The following is an 18,819-nucleotide window of genomic DNA, read 5'->3' as shown; positions in this document are numbered from 1 at the left end:
GACATGAAAGAATCGCAGCACAACGGGATTCCAAGAATCTCATTTGCCCCTCATTGCTGTTCTCATCGTCGAGATTCCCGGCCAACAGTCTCGTGTCTCATGAAAGATGGCAAGATTTACTTGTTCTGCACTCATGGTTCAAAGGGATCCAAGCATTGCCCAGACTAACATGCCAATCACCTAAAGACAATATCATTAGGGAAGAAGAGGGCGGGGAGGGCGACTATTATCTAACACACCATAATCCTTAGGAAACGTACTTACGTAACTTAGCGCGACTTAACGCGGTACGCCGGGTAATGCTAAAACTTATTTAACGTACTCGTAGTTTATACTAACGGCGCTATAGCTATTAGAATAGTATAAAACTAACTAGGATAAGTGGGAAGATAATAATATTAATATATAAGAAGTTATAGTAGATAAGCTATCTAAAAACCTCGTTAAAATACTGCTTAGGAACCGGCTTACGTAGAGAGTATCTACTCTCTAAAGGCTATATCTCCTTAGATCTACTATTATTAGCCTAGAGTAATAAGAGTAACTCCGCCTCTTACCTCTACTAGATTAATTAGGTATCTCCTACCGCGAGAAAGGTATTATCCTACTCCGTAGAGTTATAGAATTATAGCTATAAAAATAGATAATTATTAACCTTATTTATAGTTAAGATATCCTAGCCGATATAAGTTAGTAGATTAGCCTTATATAAATAGGGTAGACTAGGTATTAGTTCTAGCGCGGGTACCTCCTAAGAATCTATATCTAGCTAAGTCGATATAATAATATTACCTAGGTAATTTAGCCTATTCTTATTATAAATTAGTATCACGGGGTGGCCCGGATAACCCCGCCCGGCCTAACCTAAGCTAAGACTAGCTAGGGTACTACTACTTCTATACGTACCGCCTACGAGGAGATAGGGTTTCCTTTTAGTTAACGGTGTTAGAAGTCTATATATTAGTAGACGGCCAGCTACTATCTCTAAGTATTATACGCCTAGTCCTATCGATCTAACTAGCCCTCTTATAATTCTTCTAATACCGTTCACCGATCCTGACGGACGTATACGCGTAGTACGGGTTACGTATATAATGTTGGGACCCGTACGTACCCGCGCGTAGGCGCGTAGATAACTAACCTTAGAGGATCCGTAGGAAGGACCCTTAGGAACTAGACGAACCCCTAGACCTCTAACCCTAGAGGCCCTTACTCTAGCCGAGGGTACGCCTACCCCTAGCGTAGGATATATAGAGAGATAGTAGATTCCGGAAGAGGGGGGTTATATAACTATTAAATAAATTCTAGAAGACCTAGGCGAGATCTAAAGCCTAGTTAAGAGTAATAGCGCTATACTAGATATAGACGCTAGATATACTTAACTTAAGCGAGAAATTACCTTAAGAAGGAAAGAGCGCGAGATTTTAGCTATAGAAGCTAAAGCCCGGGGTAAAGAGCCGGACGTCTTCGTAGAGATTAAAGGGACTACGCTACTAGTTTATAAGCGCCCTATATTATAATTATAACTAGAGACCCGTCTATCTAAACTTTTAAAGATAAAGTTAGAGGTAACCTATTTAGGGAAGAGCCTAAGAGAACTTTAAAAATATAATATTTAATAGAGAATCTAATTCGCTTACTACTTATACCTTAAGCCTACGGAATGTATAGCGTTAGTAGCTATAGAGCTAGTAGACCTTACGGCGAGTACTTAGGTTAATCTCGTACCTAAACGTAAGGTAAAGATCTAGACGTAGGATAAGTTTATTAATTTCCTATAAAGAATCGTCTAGGATCCCGCGAACCGTACGCTAGAAGTACTTATATAGCTCTACTAGAAAAAATAAGGAGAAAACTAAATAGCTCGCGAGCTCTAGAAAGAGCTTATATAACTAAGAATAGATATCCTAGAGCTAACTATAGAAGAACGGTACGCTTAGGAACTACTTTTAGTATTAAAGCCGGAGCTACGAGTAAAAGTTATAAATTTTATATCCTATATTACTAATAAAGCTAAAGTCCTTAGGGAGGCCTAAAGGCTAGGTAAGTTAAACTTAGGGTCTACGAGATAGGCCTAAACTAAGGGATCCTAGTAGGGGATCTATAAGTAAAAAGCGGCCGCGTCGTAAATAAAGTATATAACTATAATAACTACTTCTTCCTAAAATAGTCGGGTATAAGGTAAGAAGCCTATATAATAAACTAAAGCCGATAAGTACTTTAGCTATTTTTTAAAAGATTACTAGGTAAAGGACTACCCGTAAAGGTTATAGACTAGTCGCGCCGGTATAGCGGCTCCTACGCTAGTAAGTCGTAAGGGAAAGGAGCTAGAGAGAAAAAACTAGAAGCCGGCGCGCTAACCGCTATAAGCGCGCTAGGGATTCCTAAAAGTAGTAGAGGGCGCCGTAACCGGGCCCTAATCGTAGAAATAGAATTTAAGATTATAGGCGTAAAGTATATATTAAAAGTACTAATCGATTCGGGAGCGGAAGCTAATTTTATCTCTTAATTAACCTTAATAAGACTAGGTATCCCTATCTCCTAATCCCTAGTACGAGTATTTATAGTAGACGGTTATCTAGTCTAAATCTATAGTGAATATAAGCTAATAGTATATACTATAGATATAAAAGGAAGGTACTATCTATAGGAGTAGCCCTTCCTAGCGACGACCCTAAAGGGGGTTGACGCGATATTAGGTATTCTATAGCTTAATGAAGTTAATCCGGATATCTATTAGAAATAAAGGGTTTAGGAGTATAGAGGTATACCCGGCGAGCGAGAGATTCGTATAGTATCCCTAGTAATACTACTATAGATATTAAACTACGCCCTAATATTAATAGTTTAACTAGCTAAGGTGGTCGCGGACCCCGAAGGCCTAGTAGACGGAAAGTATACGGAAGGTATACTGTCTAAGGTCCGACTCCTAAAGGAATACCGGGAGTATACCGATATCTTCTTAGAGGAGAAGGCGTAGGAGATGCCTATAAATATAAAAGTAACTTACTTAATCCCGATTATAGAAGGATATAAGGTGCCCTATAGACTAATCTATAAGTTAAGTACTAAAGAGTTGCGAGTCCTACGCGAGTACCTAGACTCCTATCTAGCTAAGGGCTAGATTAGGCCTAGTAAATCTCCCGCGGGGGCGCCTATCCTTTTTATACTAAAGAAGGATAGTAGTTTACGATTATATATTAATTACTATATATTAAATAAGATTACGGTTAAGAATTATTACCCGTTACCCCTAATCGGTAAGACTTTAGATAGACTAGGCGGGGCCTAGGTCTATATAAAGTTAGATCTAAGAGATACCTATTATTAGATTAGGATCGCGGAAGGCGATATCTAGAAGACTACTTTTTATACGCGATATAAGTACTTCGAGTATATAGTAATACTATTTAGGCTTACTAACGCTCCTACTATATTTTAAGTATATATAAATAAGGTATTACGCGGGCTATTAGATAAGATATACGTAGCCTACTTAGACGATATTACTATCTATAGCGGGACGGTTAAGGAGTATACTAGGTATATATAACTAGTACTCGACCGGTTAAGATAGTATAAACTATATATAAAGCTCTCTAAGTATGAGTTTTCTAAGAAGTAAATTAAATTCCTAGGCTATTGTATTAAGACCGATAGGGTCTCGATAGACCCTAGTAAGGTAAAAGCGATCGAAGAATAGAAGACCCCGAAGTCGTTCTACGATATCTAGGTTTTCCTAGGCTTCGCTAACTTTTACCGCGGGTTTATAGAATACTACTCGCGTATAGTAAGCCTAATAAGTAACCTCCTAAAGGGGATAGTTAAGGGTAAGAAAACTAGAGAGTTTACTTAGCCTAACTCCGTATAGTAGGCGTTCCTAGAGCTAAAGGCGTACTTTAAGGAGGGGATCGTTCTTACGTATTTCGATCTATAGCGGAGGTATAGAGTTAAGACGGACGCGTCTAGAAGGGCTCTAGGAGTAGTCTTATCGTAAGTATATAAACTATATAGGGATAGCGGTAGGACGGTATAGAGACCCGTAGCCTTCTACTTAAAGAAGATATAAACTACTAAATATAACTACGGTATCTATAACTAAGAGATACTAGTAATAGTAGAAGCGCTTAAGGAGTAGCGATACTATTTAGAGGCGCCTATAATTAGTACGCTAATCCTTACGGATTATTAGACCTTATAGTTATTTATAACGACTAAGGAACTAAATAGGCGATAAGTACGCTAGTTAGAGGTACTTAGTACTTACGACTTTATAATTAAGTATTATAAAGGGAAGGAGAACCTAGTAGATAGGCTCTCGAGAAGACCTAACTATATAGAAGGTAAGGCTATAGTGGGAAACCTACTAGTAGAGCTACTAAGAGAATATATCCCTATAGTAAGCGAAAGATACCCTAATTAAGTATTAGTAAGCGACTCCTAATTCTATAGGGTACTTACGAGAGGAGGCTTAAGGAAAGCCCGGAATCCTTAAGATAGTAAGTTATATATAATCCCGGCCCTAGGGACGTATACGGATAACGCGTATAAGATATAGGAGACTCGTAGTAGGTCCCTAACGCCTAGTAAAGGTAAGGACCTAGGAGAAGGAGACTAGAACGATAAAGGAGAGTTATTTAGTAGAGAGGTCCTTAATCTAGTAGTAATAGAGCTCCTCTATCTATAATCTAAGGATAGCTAGTATAAAAAGTACTTATAGAGTAAGCTTCTAGTAGGTAGAGTTCCTACCGGAGAAATAAAAGGACGTTAGTATATAGACTATACTAGGCTCGTACGAAGGGCCGGCGCCGTCTATATCCTAAAGTAGTCTAGGATAAGGGCTAAAATCCTAAGGGTTAATTACGACGATCTATAGTAAGGAGGCTATTTCGGGCGTGAGAGGACCCTAGAAGTTATTTAGAGATTTTACTAGTAGCCGACGCTTACTAAGGACGTACGAGACTATATAGGCACCTATAATATCTACTAGCGGATAAAGGCGCCTAGGTATAGGCCCTATAGCCTCCTAGTACCGCTACTACGACCGGAACGGCCGTAGTAAGATATTACCCTTAACTTTATAATAGATTTACCCCCGTCGGGCCGTAGTAGAAAAGTATACGACGCGCTACTTATAGTAGTTTATTACCTTTTAAAGATAGTGTAATTAATTCCGTATACTACCGAGATAATAGCTAAAGAGTTAGGAGATCTCCTAGCCGATAGGGTATTCGCGAATTTCGGGATACCGCGGTCTATAGTTAGCGATAGAGGTTCGGTATTTATATTAGAATACTAGTGAACCCTATACTACTACCTAGCGATTAAGAGGCGGTTCTCTACCGCCTTTCACCTATAAATAGATAGTTAAACCGAGAGGATAAATTAACTAGTTAAATACTACTTATAGTACTACGTTAACTACTTTTAGGATAATTAGGTTATACTACTACTAAGCGCGTAGTATACTAGTAATAATATAGTTAATACGTCTACGGGAAAATTACCCTTCGACTTAGTATATACCTTCCGCCCTAAAGTAGTACGATAGGTAGCCCTAGAGGAGCTAGATAGGGAAAATCATACCGCTCGTAACCGGACCGACCTTATCTAGCGGAGCCTAGACGAAATAAAGACCCTTTAGGTAAAGGCCACCGAGGCTATATAAAGGAATTATAATAAAAGAAGAAAATAAAAAACTTATACCCCCGGGGATAAGGTTCTTCTAGCCTCGAAGTATATTTATATAGCGAAAGTAAGTAAGAAGCTTATAGATAAGTTCCTAGGGCTATTTAAAGTCCTAAAGGTAGTAGGCTAAAATACCTATACCCTTATACTCCTATAGAAGTATAGGAGACTATATAATACTTTCTATATATCGCTCCTTAAACCGTATTATATACGAGAAGGGCGCGAGCTACCTACTCCTATCGAGATAGATAAGGAGGAAGAGTAGGAAGTAGAATAAATTATTAGGTTAAGAGATCGTACTTTAGGACGTTAGTACTTAGTCCGATAGAAGGGTTTCTTAGAGGCCGAAGATATCTAGGAACCCCTAGACTACCTACGAAACGTAGGCGAAAAGGTTACGGAATACCTATAGACTAAGGGAGAAAGCTAAAGTTAAGAAATCACTTTAAATTATTTTAGGAATAAGGAGTTAGTAGCTAAAACTATTTTTAGATTAGTGGCGCGTACTTTACGCTTATAAATATCTAGCTATTATATATTAACTACCTAGGGATAACTAAACTAAGACTCCTTAAAGGAGACTAATTAGTCTAATCTACTAAGTTATTATCTAAAGTAAAAGCTAACACTAGCTAGAAGAGAATATTTCTAACTTTACTAGTATACTAAAAGTATATTAATTACTCCTCCTCCGACTCCTCGGACTCCTTAGGAGTAGAAGAGATAGGGAGGGTAAGCTTATTCTTAGCCGCCTTCGTAGTAGCTTTTTTAGTAGCTTTCGCAGTAGCCTTCTTATCCTTCTTAATTTTCTTCTTAGCCTCCCTAGTATCCTTCTTAACCTTTATAGTAGCTAAACGCTATAAGTCTTATAGGGTCTAATTAATTAATTCTATAGGGAGAGGCTTATTAATAAGCTTACTATATATTACCTTTATAATCTTCTTATATTAAGGAGAATAGGTAGAGTCGCGTTAAAGAAGAATAAGGTTAAAGTCCTAAGCCTCTTAATTAGGCTAGGCTAGGAGTTTAATATTAGCTATATACGTAATAACTTTACTTAGGGTACGAATCGCCTAAGTTTATATAAAGGTTAATATCTTAGTCGGAGATAACTTATCCTAAGCCTTCTTCTTATCGATACCTATTCTAGAAATACCCTAACTTATAACCTAACTTCTAACCTTTATCTTAATATCTAACTCTTTTAAAAATTTCTTAAGGGCCTTAACTATAGTAGGAGGTTAGTAGGCGGAATATATAAGAAGAGTAATTAACTTATAAGAATAAATATAATCTATAGTACCGGAACGCTTTATGATTTTAACGAAAGTAGCGAAGGGACTATAATAATTTACCGGAATTAGTTTATAAAGATAGCCTTAATTACGATAGTAGGAATACTTTCTTCTAGGCTTCTAAGTATAAATAATATTACCTAGTAAGCTATTAGTAGTATACTAGTAGTCGAAGAAGGATACTAACTATAGTTATTAAATAATTATTAAGCCTTACGGCTATAGAAAGTTTAGATATAACGCTAATAAGTATTAGCCTAAGTAATAGTAGTACCTATAGGTACGAGTAGTACCTAGCTAGCTCCTATAAGGGGTTAGTAGGGTATACGTATATAAGCCGTAGGCCTAAAGTAAGGAAAACCTACTAGTTAAAGTAGTAGAAATATTACTAAGGTTAGGATAAAGGGACTCGGTTTCGGAAAGGGACTTATTATCGGAGTCTACTTAAGAATTACGATATAACTACTACGAGCTATCTCTAAAGAGGCTATCGCTTATAATAGAAGGAGTTAGGGCCTTTTTAAAACGGGGTCTAGTAGGTTCCGTATTAGAATCGCTATTAATAAGTATAGGGGTCGTAGTAGTATTATTTAGAGGAATATCTTTTAGAGGATCTTCTTCTACTTTTAGAATAATAATATCTTTTCTAGTAGTAGACGGATTACTAGACTCTTATAGTTTAACTACTTATTCCTTAGGAATAGATAGAGGAGGTTTCTTAGTGGGCGGAGTAAGGGGATCACTTACGGTTAAGGTACTAGTAGCCTTCAGTTTCGGTTTAACTAGCTTTACTAAAGTTAAAGTTTAAGATTAGATATTACTAGTAAGGAGACGACGCTACTACTAGTTATACTTATAGCGCTAGTTTCGCGATATTTTAGCCGGTTCTATAGGGGGCGCTATCTTATTAAAAGCGAAACGTAGAATAAACGTAAGGTAATAGTAGGAGATCTATAAAATAAGAGAAGGAAGAAAGAACGAAAAAAGCCTAGCGGAGAGCTTCCTAACTAGGAAAAAAGTACGAAAAATAAAAGAAAAGAGAAAATTTTAGCGGGGGAGAAAAGAGATATTTATACCCCTAGGGGGGTAGATATTACGTAACCGCTAATCTAGATATTAAAATAAAGCCGTCATACTATATATATATAAAGCGACGATAAGGTTAATAATAGAAGTATACGGGCTATATTATATAACCTTAGGAACGGTAGTAAGGTCTATAGAATCTTCTAGATTCTATTAGACGACGCTATTACCTAGCGCTAGTCCTAATTAGGGAAGCGGACCGCTAAACTATAGGGCTACTACCTAAACTACGCGACTACTACCTAATTCACGTGATTAAATCTTTTAAACGGAATACGGAGTTAGGTAGGGGATATATAGGACTTAGTCTTTTTAGTAAAGAAACTAAAGGACGACTAGGAAGGATTTCCCTTAATATAAGATTAATATACGAAACGTATACTAACCTACTACTAGTATAGCGAGGCTATACGGGATAGTAAGGTATAGGATAGATATACCTATACTCTAACTATATAGTTAGGTAGCTAGGTATAATACCTAAAGAGGTAGCTTATAAGTTTCGAGGACGAAACTTTTCGAGGGGGGGGGGATAATTATTACGGGGTAGCCCGGACAACCCCGCCCGGCCTAACCCGAGCTAAGACTAGCTAGGGTACTGCTACTTCTATACGTACCGCCTACGAGGAGATAGGGTTTCCTTTTAGTTAACGGTGTTAGAAGTCTATATATTAGTAGACGGCTAGCTACTATCTCTAAGTATTATACGCCTAGTCCTATCGATCTAACCAGCCCTCTTACAATTAGTATCTTAGTACCGCCTTTATTACCTATATTTCTTAACGAATTATTAATAGAAATAAATAAGGTTAATATAGGATATAATACTAGTCCTATAGAAGGTATTATATTATTTTTACGTTATTTTAATATATTTTACGATAGTAGTAGCTTAAGTAAGTTATAGATATATTCTATATAGGATAATTCTCTTCGGGCGCTATTTTAGTTAAATATATAAGACTAAATAGTTACTAGATCTTTTCTTAAATAAAGAAGGTTAACTTAGGAGGTCTCTAAACGCTAATTAAGGTACTATTAGGTATAAAAGTTATCTCTATAAAGAGATATATAGCTATCTCTCTTAGTAAGATAAATATAACTATAGAGTAAGCCCTATTAAGCGGTAAATACGCTAGTATACTTTAGTAGAGGTACTTTAGCGGTAATTTACTTAGAATATACTAGAACTCGCCTTAGCGCGAATTAGCTAATTTACCTATTAATATAGTAGAATACGGGGTCTTTAAGGAGGTCTAAGGCGTATTAGACTACCTCTTTATCTAACTAGTAGTTAATAGTTAAGTAAAGCCTCTCTATATAGTCGTTAAGAGTCTTTACTACCTAGTAAATATACTATTAGTAGCTTAGTAGGCTAGATTTAATCGCTTAATTTATTCCTTTAACTCTTAATATAGTAACGGCGTTAAAGTATATAATTCGGCGAGTCTTTACTACTCTAAACCTTAATATTTAGGAAATCTAAGTATTCCTTAGATAGCTAATAGCTTTATAATTCCTAGCGCTCTATTTAGTATAGAGAGAGGCCTATATAGCCTTATAATTAGTAAATAAAGTAGTATAGATAACCGCCTTCTAATTAGCTAGTAAATTAGCCTATATATTATCTATAAAGCGCTTATACTTAGCGGTAGTAGGCTATTATATTAGTATAGTAAAGTTAATATTATCGATATTAACTAATAAATTATTCAACTTAGGCCTTTACTCTATTTAATACTTCTAAAGTAACTTATAATAGGCCTTAATATCTCTATTAATATACTAGATATAGGTAATAATACTAGATCTATAAAAAGTTATAGAAATAGCGTAGATAAGCGCCTTATAGTTATTAACCGAGATCGATATCGGATTAGGTAGTTATAATTTTATATAGATCTCCTTTAGCTATTTTAGTACGAATTTAAATAATTTAGAGCTCTCTAAAGAGATAAATACCTACGTAATAATATAGGAATTATTATATATTATTATACTAATAATTTAGTAAAGAATAAGGCCGTAGCGATTCGTTTTAAATATATAGTTAATTATTAAATTATAATAAAATAGATAGAGAAGTAATATAGCCGTATAGTATATAAGGAGTAGCGCTATTAATTAATAATATTTATTAAAACCTTTATAATAAGCCTACTAGCTATCTAGGCCTTATAATATCGCCTAGATTACAGGAAGGCCTTTATCTCGCTAAGTAGAGTATTTACGTCTTTAATTATATATTTTTTATATTAAAACTAAGGCGTTAGGGTATTATAAAGTTATTATTTACTATATTCCTTTAGGGCTAGCGTTAATATCTATATTAGTGTTAATTTACTAAATTATAGTAGGGTTAGCGTTATAAGTATTACGGCGATATACTAGGTAGATAGAAAACGCGGCCGTACGGTTATAATTATAATCTATTTCCTTTAAATCGAGTATCTATCGATTCCGCCGAGTCTCCTATTTAATCTAAACCTAAAATTAGTATAGGAGGTATAATATAAAGCTCGTTAATATCCTTTTTCTATTTAGTATTAATATTTTATATAGAAACTTCCGGCCGCTATAAATATAGAGTACTTTTTAGGCTAATATCTATCTATTAGTCTTTTTACGAGTAGATTTCTTTACTATAAACCTATTATTCTTTATAAACTCTTAAATAGTATTAAAGGCCCTATTAAGGCTAACCTAGTATAGGAATTTATTATAAATATTTTTAATTTTAAAGTATAGAATAGTATATAAAGTTAGCTAATTATCGCTAGTAGGTTCTAGAGTAAGTATATATAGCTATATAATAGGGATAGTTATATCTACTACTATATTATAGGAAATTATCGGTTAAGGCTATAAATATAATAGAGAGGTAGAGGGAGTTAAGGACTTATTATAGCTATAAAAATTATTATTATCCGATAAGTCTATAGCGGGTTCTAGTATTATAAAGTGAGAGGCTACTATTATAGATTATTAATAGAGAATATATATATAGGCGAGGCTTAGGTTACGCGATGTAGTTATTTTATATAGGGATACTAGGTAAATATAGTTATATATTATAATATAGGCGAGCGCGAAAGTATTATATTAATATTAGCCCTAATCCGGGTAAATTTTACTTTATCTCTTAAGAACTCTACTATTTCTTATATAAATCTCACAAAATCTATATAAATTAGTCGAGTATATTATCGAATAGATATCTACTTATTTAAAAAACGCGATAATTACCTCGTTGTTGTATAAGATCAATATAAATAGTCCTAGTACGTAGAATAAGTATCTAGTGTTTAGCGCGGTGCGTTGATTATCGGGTTATGTAACTGCTAAGCCTGGTGCGTTTCCTAAGGATCGTGGTGCGTTGGATAATAGTTGCCGGCGGGGAGTGCTGCAAGGCCGGATCCGGTCATGCAGCAACTTCGATCTTCACCTGAACATTCTCCACTTGCTTGGTGCAAAGCACGCATTGCCATCGAAACCATGAGCCTGGCATCTATTATTGTGGCTCTCGAGGAGGAATCCCCTCTTCAGCGGAAGGCCTAGATTAATAAGCTATCGATGGCTAATGAAAATACAGTACTACAAGACAAAGTATGCACTCAATCTATGCACATTGTGTAATTTGTTTTGTAAGCGTCGAGTAGACCAATTTCTATATCATTACGTCTCCCTTCTGTCCTGTCGAATGAGCCTAACCATTACTGCCCCTTCTGTCCGTACGCAAAATGTTGCCAACCAAGGTTGCCCTGGCTGGCGCCACTGGGAATCTAGGAATCGTGGTTCTCGAAGCTGTGCTCTCCGCAGATCTACCTCTGACGGTCCTTACACGAATTGGGGGGAATTCGGCCAAATTGGCCAAGTATCGAAATCTCGAGATCAAAGAGGTGGATTTCAGCGACATTGACTCCATGAGACAAGCACTGGATGGGATCACGGTGGTCGTTTCATGTCTTGCGACCCTGGCTATTGGCTCGCAAAACGCGCTCATTGATGCATCCTCCGCCGCTGGGGTGAGGCGCTTTATACCCGCTGAGTTTGGAATGGATTCTCTCAACCAATTGTGTAGAGAGTTGCCAGTGTGTCAGCCAAAGGCTGCGACGCAGAAATACCTTGAAGAGAAATCTCAAAAGAACCCGACGTTCACGTGGACCGGGATTGCTAACGGGTTGTTCCTCGACTGGGGTTTGCGAGAAGACTTCATTCTCAATCTCTCGAAACACAATGCAACATTGTTCAACGGTGGGGATGTTCCGTTCAGTGCCACAAATCTGGAGGATGTCGCAACGGCAGTATTAGGTGTCATCAAAAACCAGGAGCAAACCGCAAATCGGTTGATCTACATCCAATCAACCGTCACAACACAAAATCAATTACTTCGATATGCTAAAGACATAGACGGCCAGGAATGGTCTTGCAACTATCGAGACACCAGGGATATCATGCAGGAGAGCTTGCACAAACTTGCCAACGGCGAGGAGCAAGCGGCAATGGATGGTTTCTGTGTCGTAGCCATGTTTGATCCTTGTTATGGAGGAGACTTTTCAGGTCATCTGGACAATGCGCTGGTGGGCCTTGGAAGTCTTGATGAGGCTGGTGTAAGGGCAGTAGTAGCCGGAATCCTATCAGAAGCATAGAAGACTCGGAGACGGATATATGTATATGTTGAGTAAGATCAAAGTGAGAGACGAAAAGAGATTAAAGCCGACAGTTACAACGTTGATTGTTCAATGGTACCTACGTAAGATGGAAGTAACCGGCTTCGCCCACGAGCCGTTAAACGCCGCTCATTCCAGGGCCTAGGGGCTTCCCTGCATACCCGAACACTGTCCACGGGCCACAATCTGAGGTACTGCGGGGATCCCATTTAACCCCCCTGTCTTGGTACCCCAGAGTAAAAGCGAGAGACTCCCTCTCTATTTCAATCGACCATGGCCAGTTCCTTGACTTTTCCACTCTCCAAATTCTTCACATTCCGACGCTATCGCATATATCAATTACATCTTGATTGAACTCCGTGCCATGGCTTCACTCAATTGGAGTCATGGCAATCCCGTCTCGCGCAGAACACAATTCTCTAGCTGCGATGGATGTCGCCAGGCTAGGGTTGCCTGTGATGCCTCCAAATTTGGGCACCAGCCAGGAGGGGAGTCATTCTGGAATGCATCATGTTCACGGTGTGCACTGCGGAGACGGAGGTGTACATTCGAAGTAAGTACTTAATCTACAGAAGCACCTTTCTACGCCGTATCATTCGTGATTGACCGCTGTTGATGGCGTAGTGGATGAAAAAAATACCACGGAATCATCGTCGCACTTCCAAGGACAAACCCTCGTCGGTATCGAACCATGGAGATTCTCATGACTCGTCGAATCTGGCAGAGGATAACCCAAGTTTGGATCGACAAGAATACTCTGTTATCAGCTCTTACCTTTACGAAACCTCCCAAGTTGCGCCTTCAAGGTATGCATTGTATTTTTGGGCTCATTTGTGGTGGAATTGCTGACCGTAGTGTCTTTCAGCGTGCCACCTTCGGAAACATTTATTCACGAATCTGATGCATCTTTGGCCGACAGCTCCAGTTCGGGAACCCAGTTGGTCGATATTTTGCTCACACGATGCGCGGATACCATATTCTCTCAGGGGTTTGGAGTCATCTTCGCCCGCTGGGTTGGCAGGAATGGATGTCCTCTAGTGTGCGTATCCTCCTACTTGACTCTGACTCAAGTCCAAGTGTCTGAATCAGTACAGCAATGAGCCAATGAGCGACATCAGTATTCCGCCACTGAAGCTGTTCCACGATCTCGATCTCTATATGGAGCAGCAACTATCATTCAATCCCAACGACACGGTTGCAACAGCTATACATAGATCGGAGCGTCACAAGGAGATCGACCAATGTCTTCGCAGCGCACTGCAGGCGTACACCTCCCGATGGTTCCCACTGATCCTTCAGAGAGAAAGCCATGGGCAGTCACTGCCTTATGATGAGATCAGCCGGGCGTGCTGGCGCACGGCAAGGAGAGACATGCTCAAAGTCCTTAATAGGCCCTCGTATCGGTCCGTCTTGGCCTTGTATCTTTTTGGTCAAAGCCCTGTACCCTTGGGTATTTCCCAAGAAGAAGAACTTGACGGTATCAGTGGGGTGTTGTGCAACCAAACGGCATTTCTGCAAGTTCAACAACTCCGGGAGCGGTTGAGAAGTTGTCAGTTCAATGGCTCAGAAGTGTCGGCTTGGTCGGACACGTCCACCGTCAATGATGTATCTAGTTCCAGTCCCCACCTTACGGAAGAATTTGTGAACCTTGAAAGCCGAGCGTACTGGGCCACAGTTACCTGGGATACGTCAGACTCGATGACTCTGAACTTCCGATCGACGCTGTGCTCCGGCTTGAAAGGAGCGTGTGGCGAACCGGTGTGGCAGCTGACCAAGGCATTTTTGACGAGTTCCTTCCACAATCAAAGCGAAGAGTGGCGCAAGAAGGGGTTTAAAGTGTCCGGGGGTCTCGCTCCTCAAATCATATCGGCGACCTCGATCTGCGCCATCTACACGTGGAGGACGATTGCAAGCCTGAAAGAAGCACTGAGAGAGGGTGTTGGAGAGGCGACGGTCGACTTCGCGTGGGTAGCGCTGCTCGATGCCATCGATATATTCCAGACGACGATCCAGCCTCTGCTCAGCAACTGCGAAAGGCAGTTACATTTTCTGAGCCAGGTTGATCGGTTCAACTGGTACGTGGTGGTGCTGCTGTACTACCTGGGGATTCTGATACTGGTCGATGCCCTGGAAGCTGCCAAGCGGCCTGACCTGTTGCAGCAGCTGTCTGAAACAAGCCTCGGAGCGGAACATGAATGCTTCAATGTGTTGAAGTTTGGTCTCGAAAGCACGTATACAATTGCCACTAACCAGATTGAATCGAGTCAAGCATTCAATTCGAGCTTGTCGACGTCGTCCCTGATGATCAGCTTTGTCGCCATTGATCCTTATCCTCATCATGTCATTGCAGCCATTCGACTGATGAATAAGGCTTTCCTCCGACAGTGTCTGCAGGGCACGATCGAAGATGAGGCCTACGTTCAAGTGGCGTCGACATTGTGCAAAGCACTGGACCAGCTTCCTCAGAACTCCAAAGCGGTGCAGTCGGCGCGGGAGAACATGCAAGAATCGATGCACAGCTACGGTCACTCGTTGTGATTACTTGATTGACACTAATGAGGATGATGTTTCGTTTGCAATGTGTCAGAACCTTTGCCTTTGTGAACAGATACTCTCCTTCCTATGGATGGTGATCCCTGGTGGAATCAGAGTATGGCGCTACTGTCTGAATTGGGTGTAACCTGACATTGAAACTAAGTAGTCCAGTTATGGGCGCACAATAAAGCAGCGCTAACAGCGGATGGCAACTGGCACAGTACCTACCCTCGGTACCCGTATCTGCGCTTCCCCCTACTTAGCTGGAGCAAAAGCAGCGGACAATAGAGCGTCCCCTAAAATTGGGGGCGTCATTAATACTCCCTAGGTACCTGTCCTCACGTGGGCGAAGTCCCCTCGTCCCCCTGACTGCTCTTGCACAGCGGAATCATCATGGCATGATCCATGGCGTGACACGGAGAATAATAATTTGTGCGGTGGTCGGTGGTCGTATGAAGTAATCGAATGTGGCTTGAGGATATTTCGACTGGTACTACGGAGTAAATAGGAGAACCATGAAGCGACTTTGATTGGTGATACAGAACCTGATTTTCTATGGTCTTTGTGGTTGTCTACACAGTGTCATCATGACTTTCAGGCGTGCAATCTGAGGTGACGTGGTCATTATCAGTGCATGGGAAGCTACGAGGAGGTCAAATGTGTGTACCTTCCGGGAGACAAAGTATAAACATCACATCGCCTGGCAGGTACGGTCAAGGAACTGATCAGCCACTTGCAAGTCAACCAAGAAGCCACGGTACATCAGATAGGTATTGAGCATCATGGCATTCTAATAATAAAAATACCGAGGGGTTTAGAGAGTGCCAAGGAGGCAGAAAGAAGGTCGAGGGGGTGCATAACACTAAAATTCACCCCAAAATCTCATGGCAATCACGTTTCGAGATGCCACGAGGCACACCTGACAGACCATGTTTTGTGCGAACCGTATGTACTCCATAAATCTTGGAACTCTGTTCTCTCTCCAAACTGTGCCTGCGCGTTAAGGATGGTAGACTAACTAAAAAATATGCTTGTACATGCTGATATTATCATTATTTACAAATTATTATTATTGTGAAAGGGGTCAGGTCAGGCGGGGCAGATGGCGGCTGAGGCTGGATAGAGTTGCCAGTCTGCCAGTCTGCCAGTGCGCCCCGGGTCCCCCTCGCCCAAACACTTGTTTATGCTAATAAAAGCCAACCACACCACCCAATGACCACCACCCTCGCACCCCCTGTAGCCCCCCGAACCCCCACTATCACCGCCTACGCCCAGGCCAATCGACGCCTCCGTGGCCCGAGGGGCTTCCGTCTCTCTACCAACCTGAGCCACGCGAAGCTTGGCCAATCAAACCCACCTTGTTCAACGTCGTATCATCTCACGCATCTTTGTCTCTCCGTTTAATTTGCACGTTCTGCCCCTGACATATCCTGTGAATCTTGTTGCAACCTCCATCGTCGTCGCTTTTCGCCCTTTTGTTTGGTTTCTCGTAACGTGTGCTTTGCTACCGTTCATCAACGTTGTAACCTGCCATCTTCTCGTCCCCGTCTCTCATGGCTTCCACCGAATCCCCCGCGGGCGGCCTGAAGGTCGGTATTGTTGGGGCTGGCGTTGCTGGTCTCGCTGCCGCCATCGCATTGAGACGTATCGGCCACGAGGTAGAGGTATAAACCACCTCCTCGTCGACATCATGGAATCTTTCGCCCGTTAACTTTATTATTTCTCTAGATCTTTGAGCGTTCCGAATTCAAAAATGAGAATGGCGCTGCCGTCTCAATTCCCCCCAACGGTGGCCGCATCTTGAAGCGCTGGGGGTTTGATCCTGTAGCATCGGGAGGTATTGAAAACATCCAGGTATGTGATATACCGCCTCCCTCGCCGGCACTCTCGGGCCCCAACAAAATTCAAAACGCAATCCAAGTTGTTTGATCGTATCAGTCCAGTCAACTGATAGCCCCACAGGTTCGTCGACCAAAGGGTGACTCTTTGGAGCCAATGGCACCGACCCTGTCGTTCTCGAATGTGGAGGAGCTATATGGCGACAAATGGTTCTTCTACCATAGAGTCGACATGCACAGACACCTGAGAGAAATGGCCGAGGCTGCTGGTGCTGTCATCCAACTCGGTAAGCGAGTGGACGATGTCGATATCGACAGCGGTGAGATCACTCTAAAGGACGGCACAAAAGTCCAAAAGGATCTCGTCATCATTGCTGATGGCCAACATGTGAGCTTGACCCTCCAGCGCAAAACCCCTTAAGTCTACTGACCCTCTTAGGATCGCATCAACGCCAAAGTGACCGGTGTCGAAATCCCCATGAAGCGAAGTGGTCAAACAGCCTATCGATGCTTGATCCCCATGGACGACATTCTTGCCGATGAGGAGACCAGCTTCTTCTTCAAAAACCAGCCTCCGGGTTTCTGGGCCCCAGCTCTACCCGCCAAGGGCGTCATGGCCGTCACATATCCTTGCCGAAACAACACCATCTTGAACGTCCTAGCTGTTCATCGAAAACTCGGCCAGCATGCCTCCAGCGAGGAGGATATTGTCATTGATGATTGGAATTTCCCCGCCACCCACGAAGATCTCGAGCGCGTTCTTGACGGCTTCCATCCTGCCGTTAAGAAGATGTTCCTCAAGTCTCCTGAGGTCAAGGTTTACACTCAAATGAAGCGAGATCCTCTCAGCAAAATGACAAAGGGCAAAGTCGTCTTGATTGGTGATGCCTCCCATCCCATGCTTCTAACCCACGCACAGGGTGTCTCTTCCTCCATCGAAGACGCAGCCGCTCTTGAAGTTTTCCTTAAAGATGTCCCTGCCTCCGAAGGTGGTGTTTCCGCCGCCCCTTCTGAGAAGCTGCTTCAACGTCTGCAGGAGTTTGAGGCTTTCCGTCTCCCACGACTATCTGCCACACAGATCCTGACCGATCCTGTGGTCCCTGGACCTCAGGCGGCTGCCAACTACGCCAAACAAGAAGCAGAGATTCGAAAGTATTACTCTGGGCCCCTGCCCCCAACCGGCTCTATGCCCCACAGCCCACCCATCTGTCAATTTTTCTTCGCCTATGATGTTCGAAAAGATGCCTTGGAGTTTCTAGAAACAGGAGCTCCAAATTACAAGCCAACAGAGACACAGCCAGAGGCCTCTGCGCCAGCCAAAGCGCCCACGGAACCAACCCCTGAGAAGCCTGCACCCTCGAGCAGTACGCCAATCAAAGATACAGCCGCGGCTGCTGCTAGTTCGGTCCAAAGCAAGATTGCTGCTTTGGAGAAGAGAGTCGCGGGTCTGTGAGGGTAGTGACTCGATGTGTGGACACTCGACTTTTGATATAAGAGAGGGAGAGACATGTTGAGGATTATTGCTGTCTGCATAGATTCGAATGAAACTCTGGAAATCTACGAACCTAGTCTGAATAATTTTCAACGATTAGACACTCATCACTTTCGGATCTGCGTAGGCTTGCCGGTACAATATTGATGTCTTGACAACACCCTGACCCTCACCACGTGGCTTTGACAGGTTGAACGACGCTAATCCGTATA

General features: G+C 41.3%; 3 protein-coding genes across 3 annotated transcripts; all 3 read left to right on the top strand.

Moving 5' to 3' along the window:
* Positions 1-11,762: 11,762 nt before the first annotated feature.
* On the top strand, positions 11,763-12,790 carry PV10_01109 (uncharacterized protein). The gene has a single exon (XM_016365272.1). The coding sequence runs from the start codon at positions 11,813-11,815 to the stop codon at positions 12,719-12,721; it is 909 nt and encodes a 302-aa protein (XP_016228921.1). The 5' UTR covers positions 11,763-11,812; the 3' UTR covers positions 12,722-12,790.
* Positions 12,791-13,760: 970 nt separating this feature from the next.
* PV10_01108 (uncharacterized protein) lies at positions 13,761-15,322 on the top strand. Its single transcript, XM_016365271.1, has 2 exons — positions 13,761-13,781; positions 13,837-15,322. Exon 2 carries the CDS (start codon positions 13,847-13,849, stop codon positions 15,278-15,280), a length of 1,434 nt encoding a protein of 477 aa, XP_016228920.1. The 5' UTR covers positions 13,761-13,781; positions 13,837-13,846; the 3' UTR covers positions 15,281-15,322.
* A 1,354-nt stretch (positions 15,323-16,676) lies between these two features.
* Positions 16,677-18,740, top strand: PV10_01107 (uncharacterized protein). Its single transcript, XM_016365270.1, has 4 exons — positions 16,677-16,941; positions 17,006-17,131; positions 17,240-17,503; positions 17,555-18,740. The coding sequence occupies exons 1-4, from the start codon at positions 16,831-16,833 to the stop codon at positions 18,566-18,568; spliced, it is 1,515 nt and encodes a 504-aa protein (XP_016228919.1). The 5' UTR covers positions 16,677-16,830; the 3' UTR covers positions 18,569-18,740.
* The last annotated feature ends 79 nt before the right edge of the window (positions 18,741-18,819 follow it).

This window comes from Exophiala mesophila (genome assembly GCF_000836275.1).
Source record: "Exophiala mesophila strain CBS 40295 unplaced genomic scaffold supercont1.1, whole genome shotgun sequence".
Classification (NCBI taxonomy): domain Eukaryota; kingdom Fungi; phylum Ascomycota; class Eurotiomycetes; order Chaetothyriales; family Herpotrichiellaceae; genus Exophiala; species Exophiala mesophila.
The sequence above is the reverse complement of the archived record's forward strand: the minus strand, read 5'-3'. Positions and strand labels throughout refer to the sequence as shown.

Excerpts from the sequence above, each read along its gene's own strand:
- PV10_01109 (XM_016365272.1), top strand. The coding sequence starts at position 11,813 with ATGTTGCCAACCAAGGTTGCCCTGGCTGGCGCCACTGGGAATCTAGGA.
- PV10_01108 (XM_016365271.1), top strand. The coding sequence starts at position 13,847 with ATGAGCGACATCAGTATTCCGCCACTGAAGCTGTTCCACGATCTCGAT.
- PV10_01107 (XM_016365270.1), top strand. The coding sequence starts at position 16,831 with ATGGCTTCCACCGAATCCCCCGCGGGCGGCCTGAAGGTCGGTATTGTT. Across the intron at positions 16,942-17,005 it reads GTATCGGCCACGAGGTAGAG|ATCTTTGAGCGTTCCGAATT; the intron begins GTATAAACCACC and ends TTATTTCTCTAG. Across the intron at positions 17,504-17,554 it reads TCATTGCTGATGGCCAACAT|GATCGCATCAACGCCAAAGT; the intron begins GTGAGCTTGACC and ends TGACCCTCTTAG.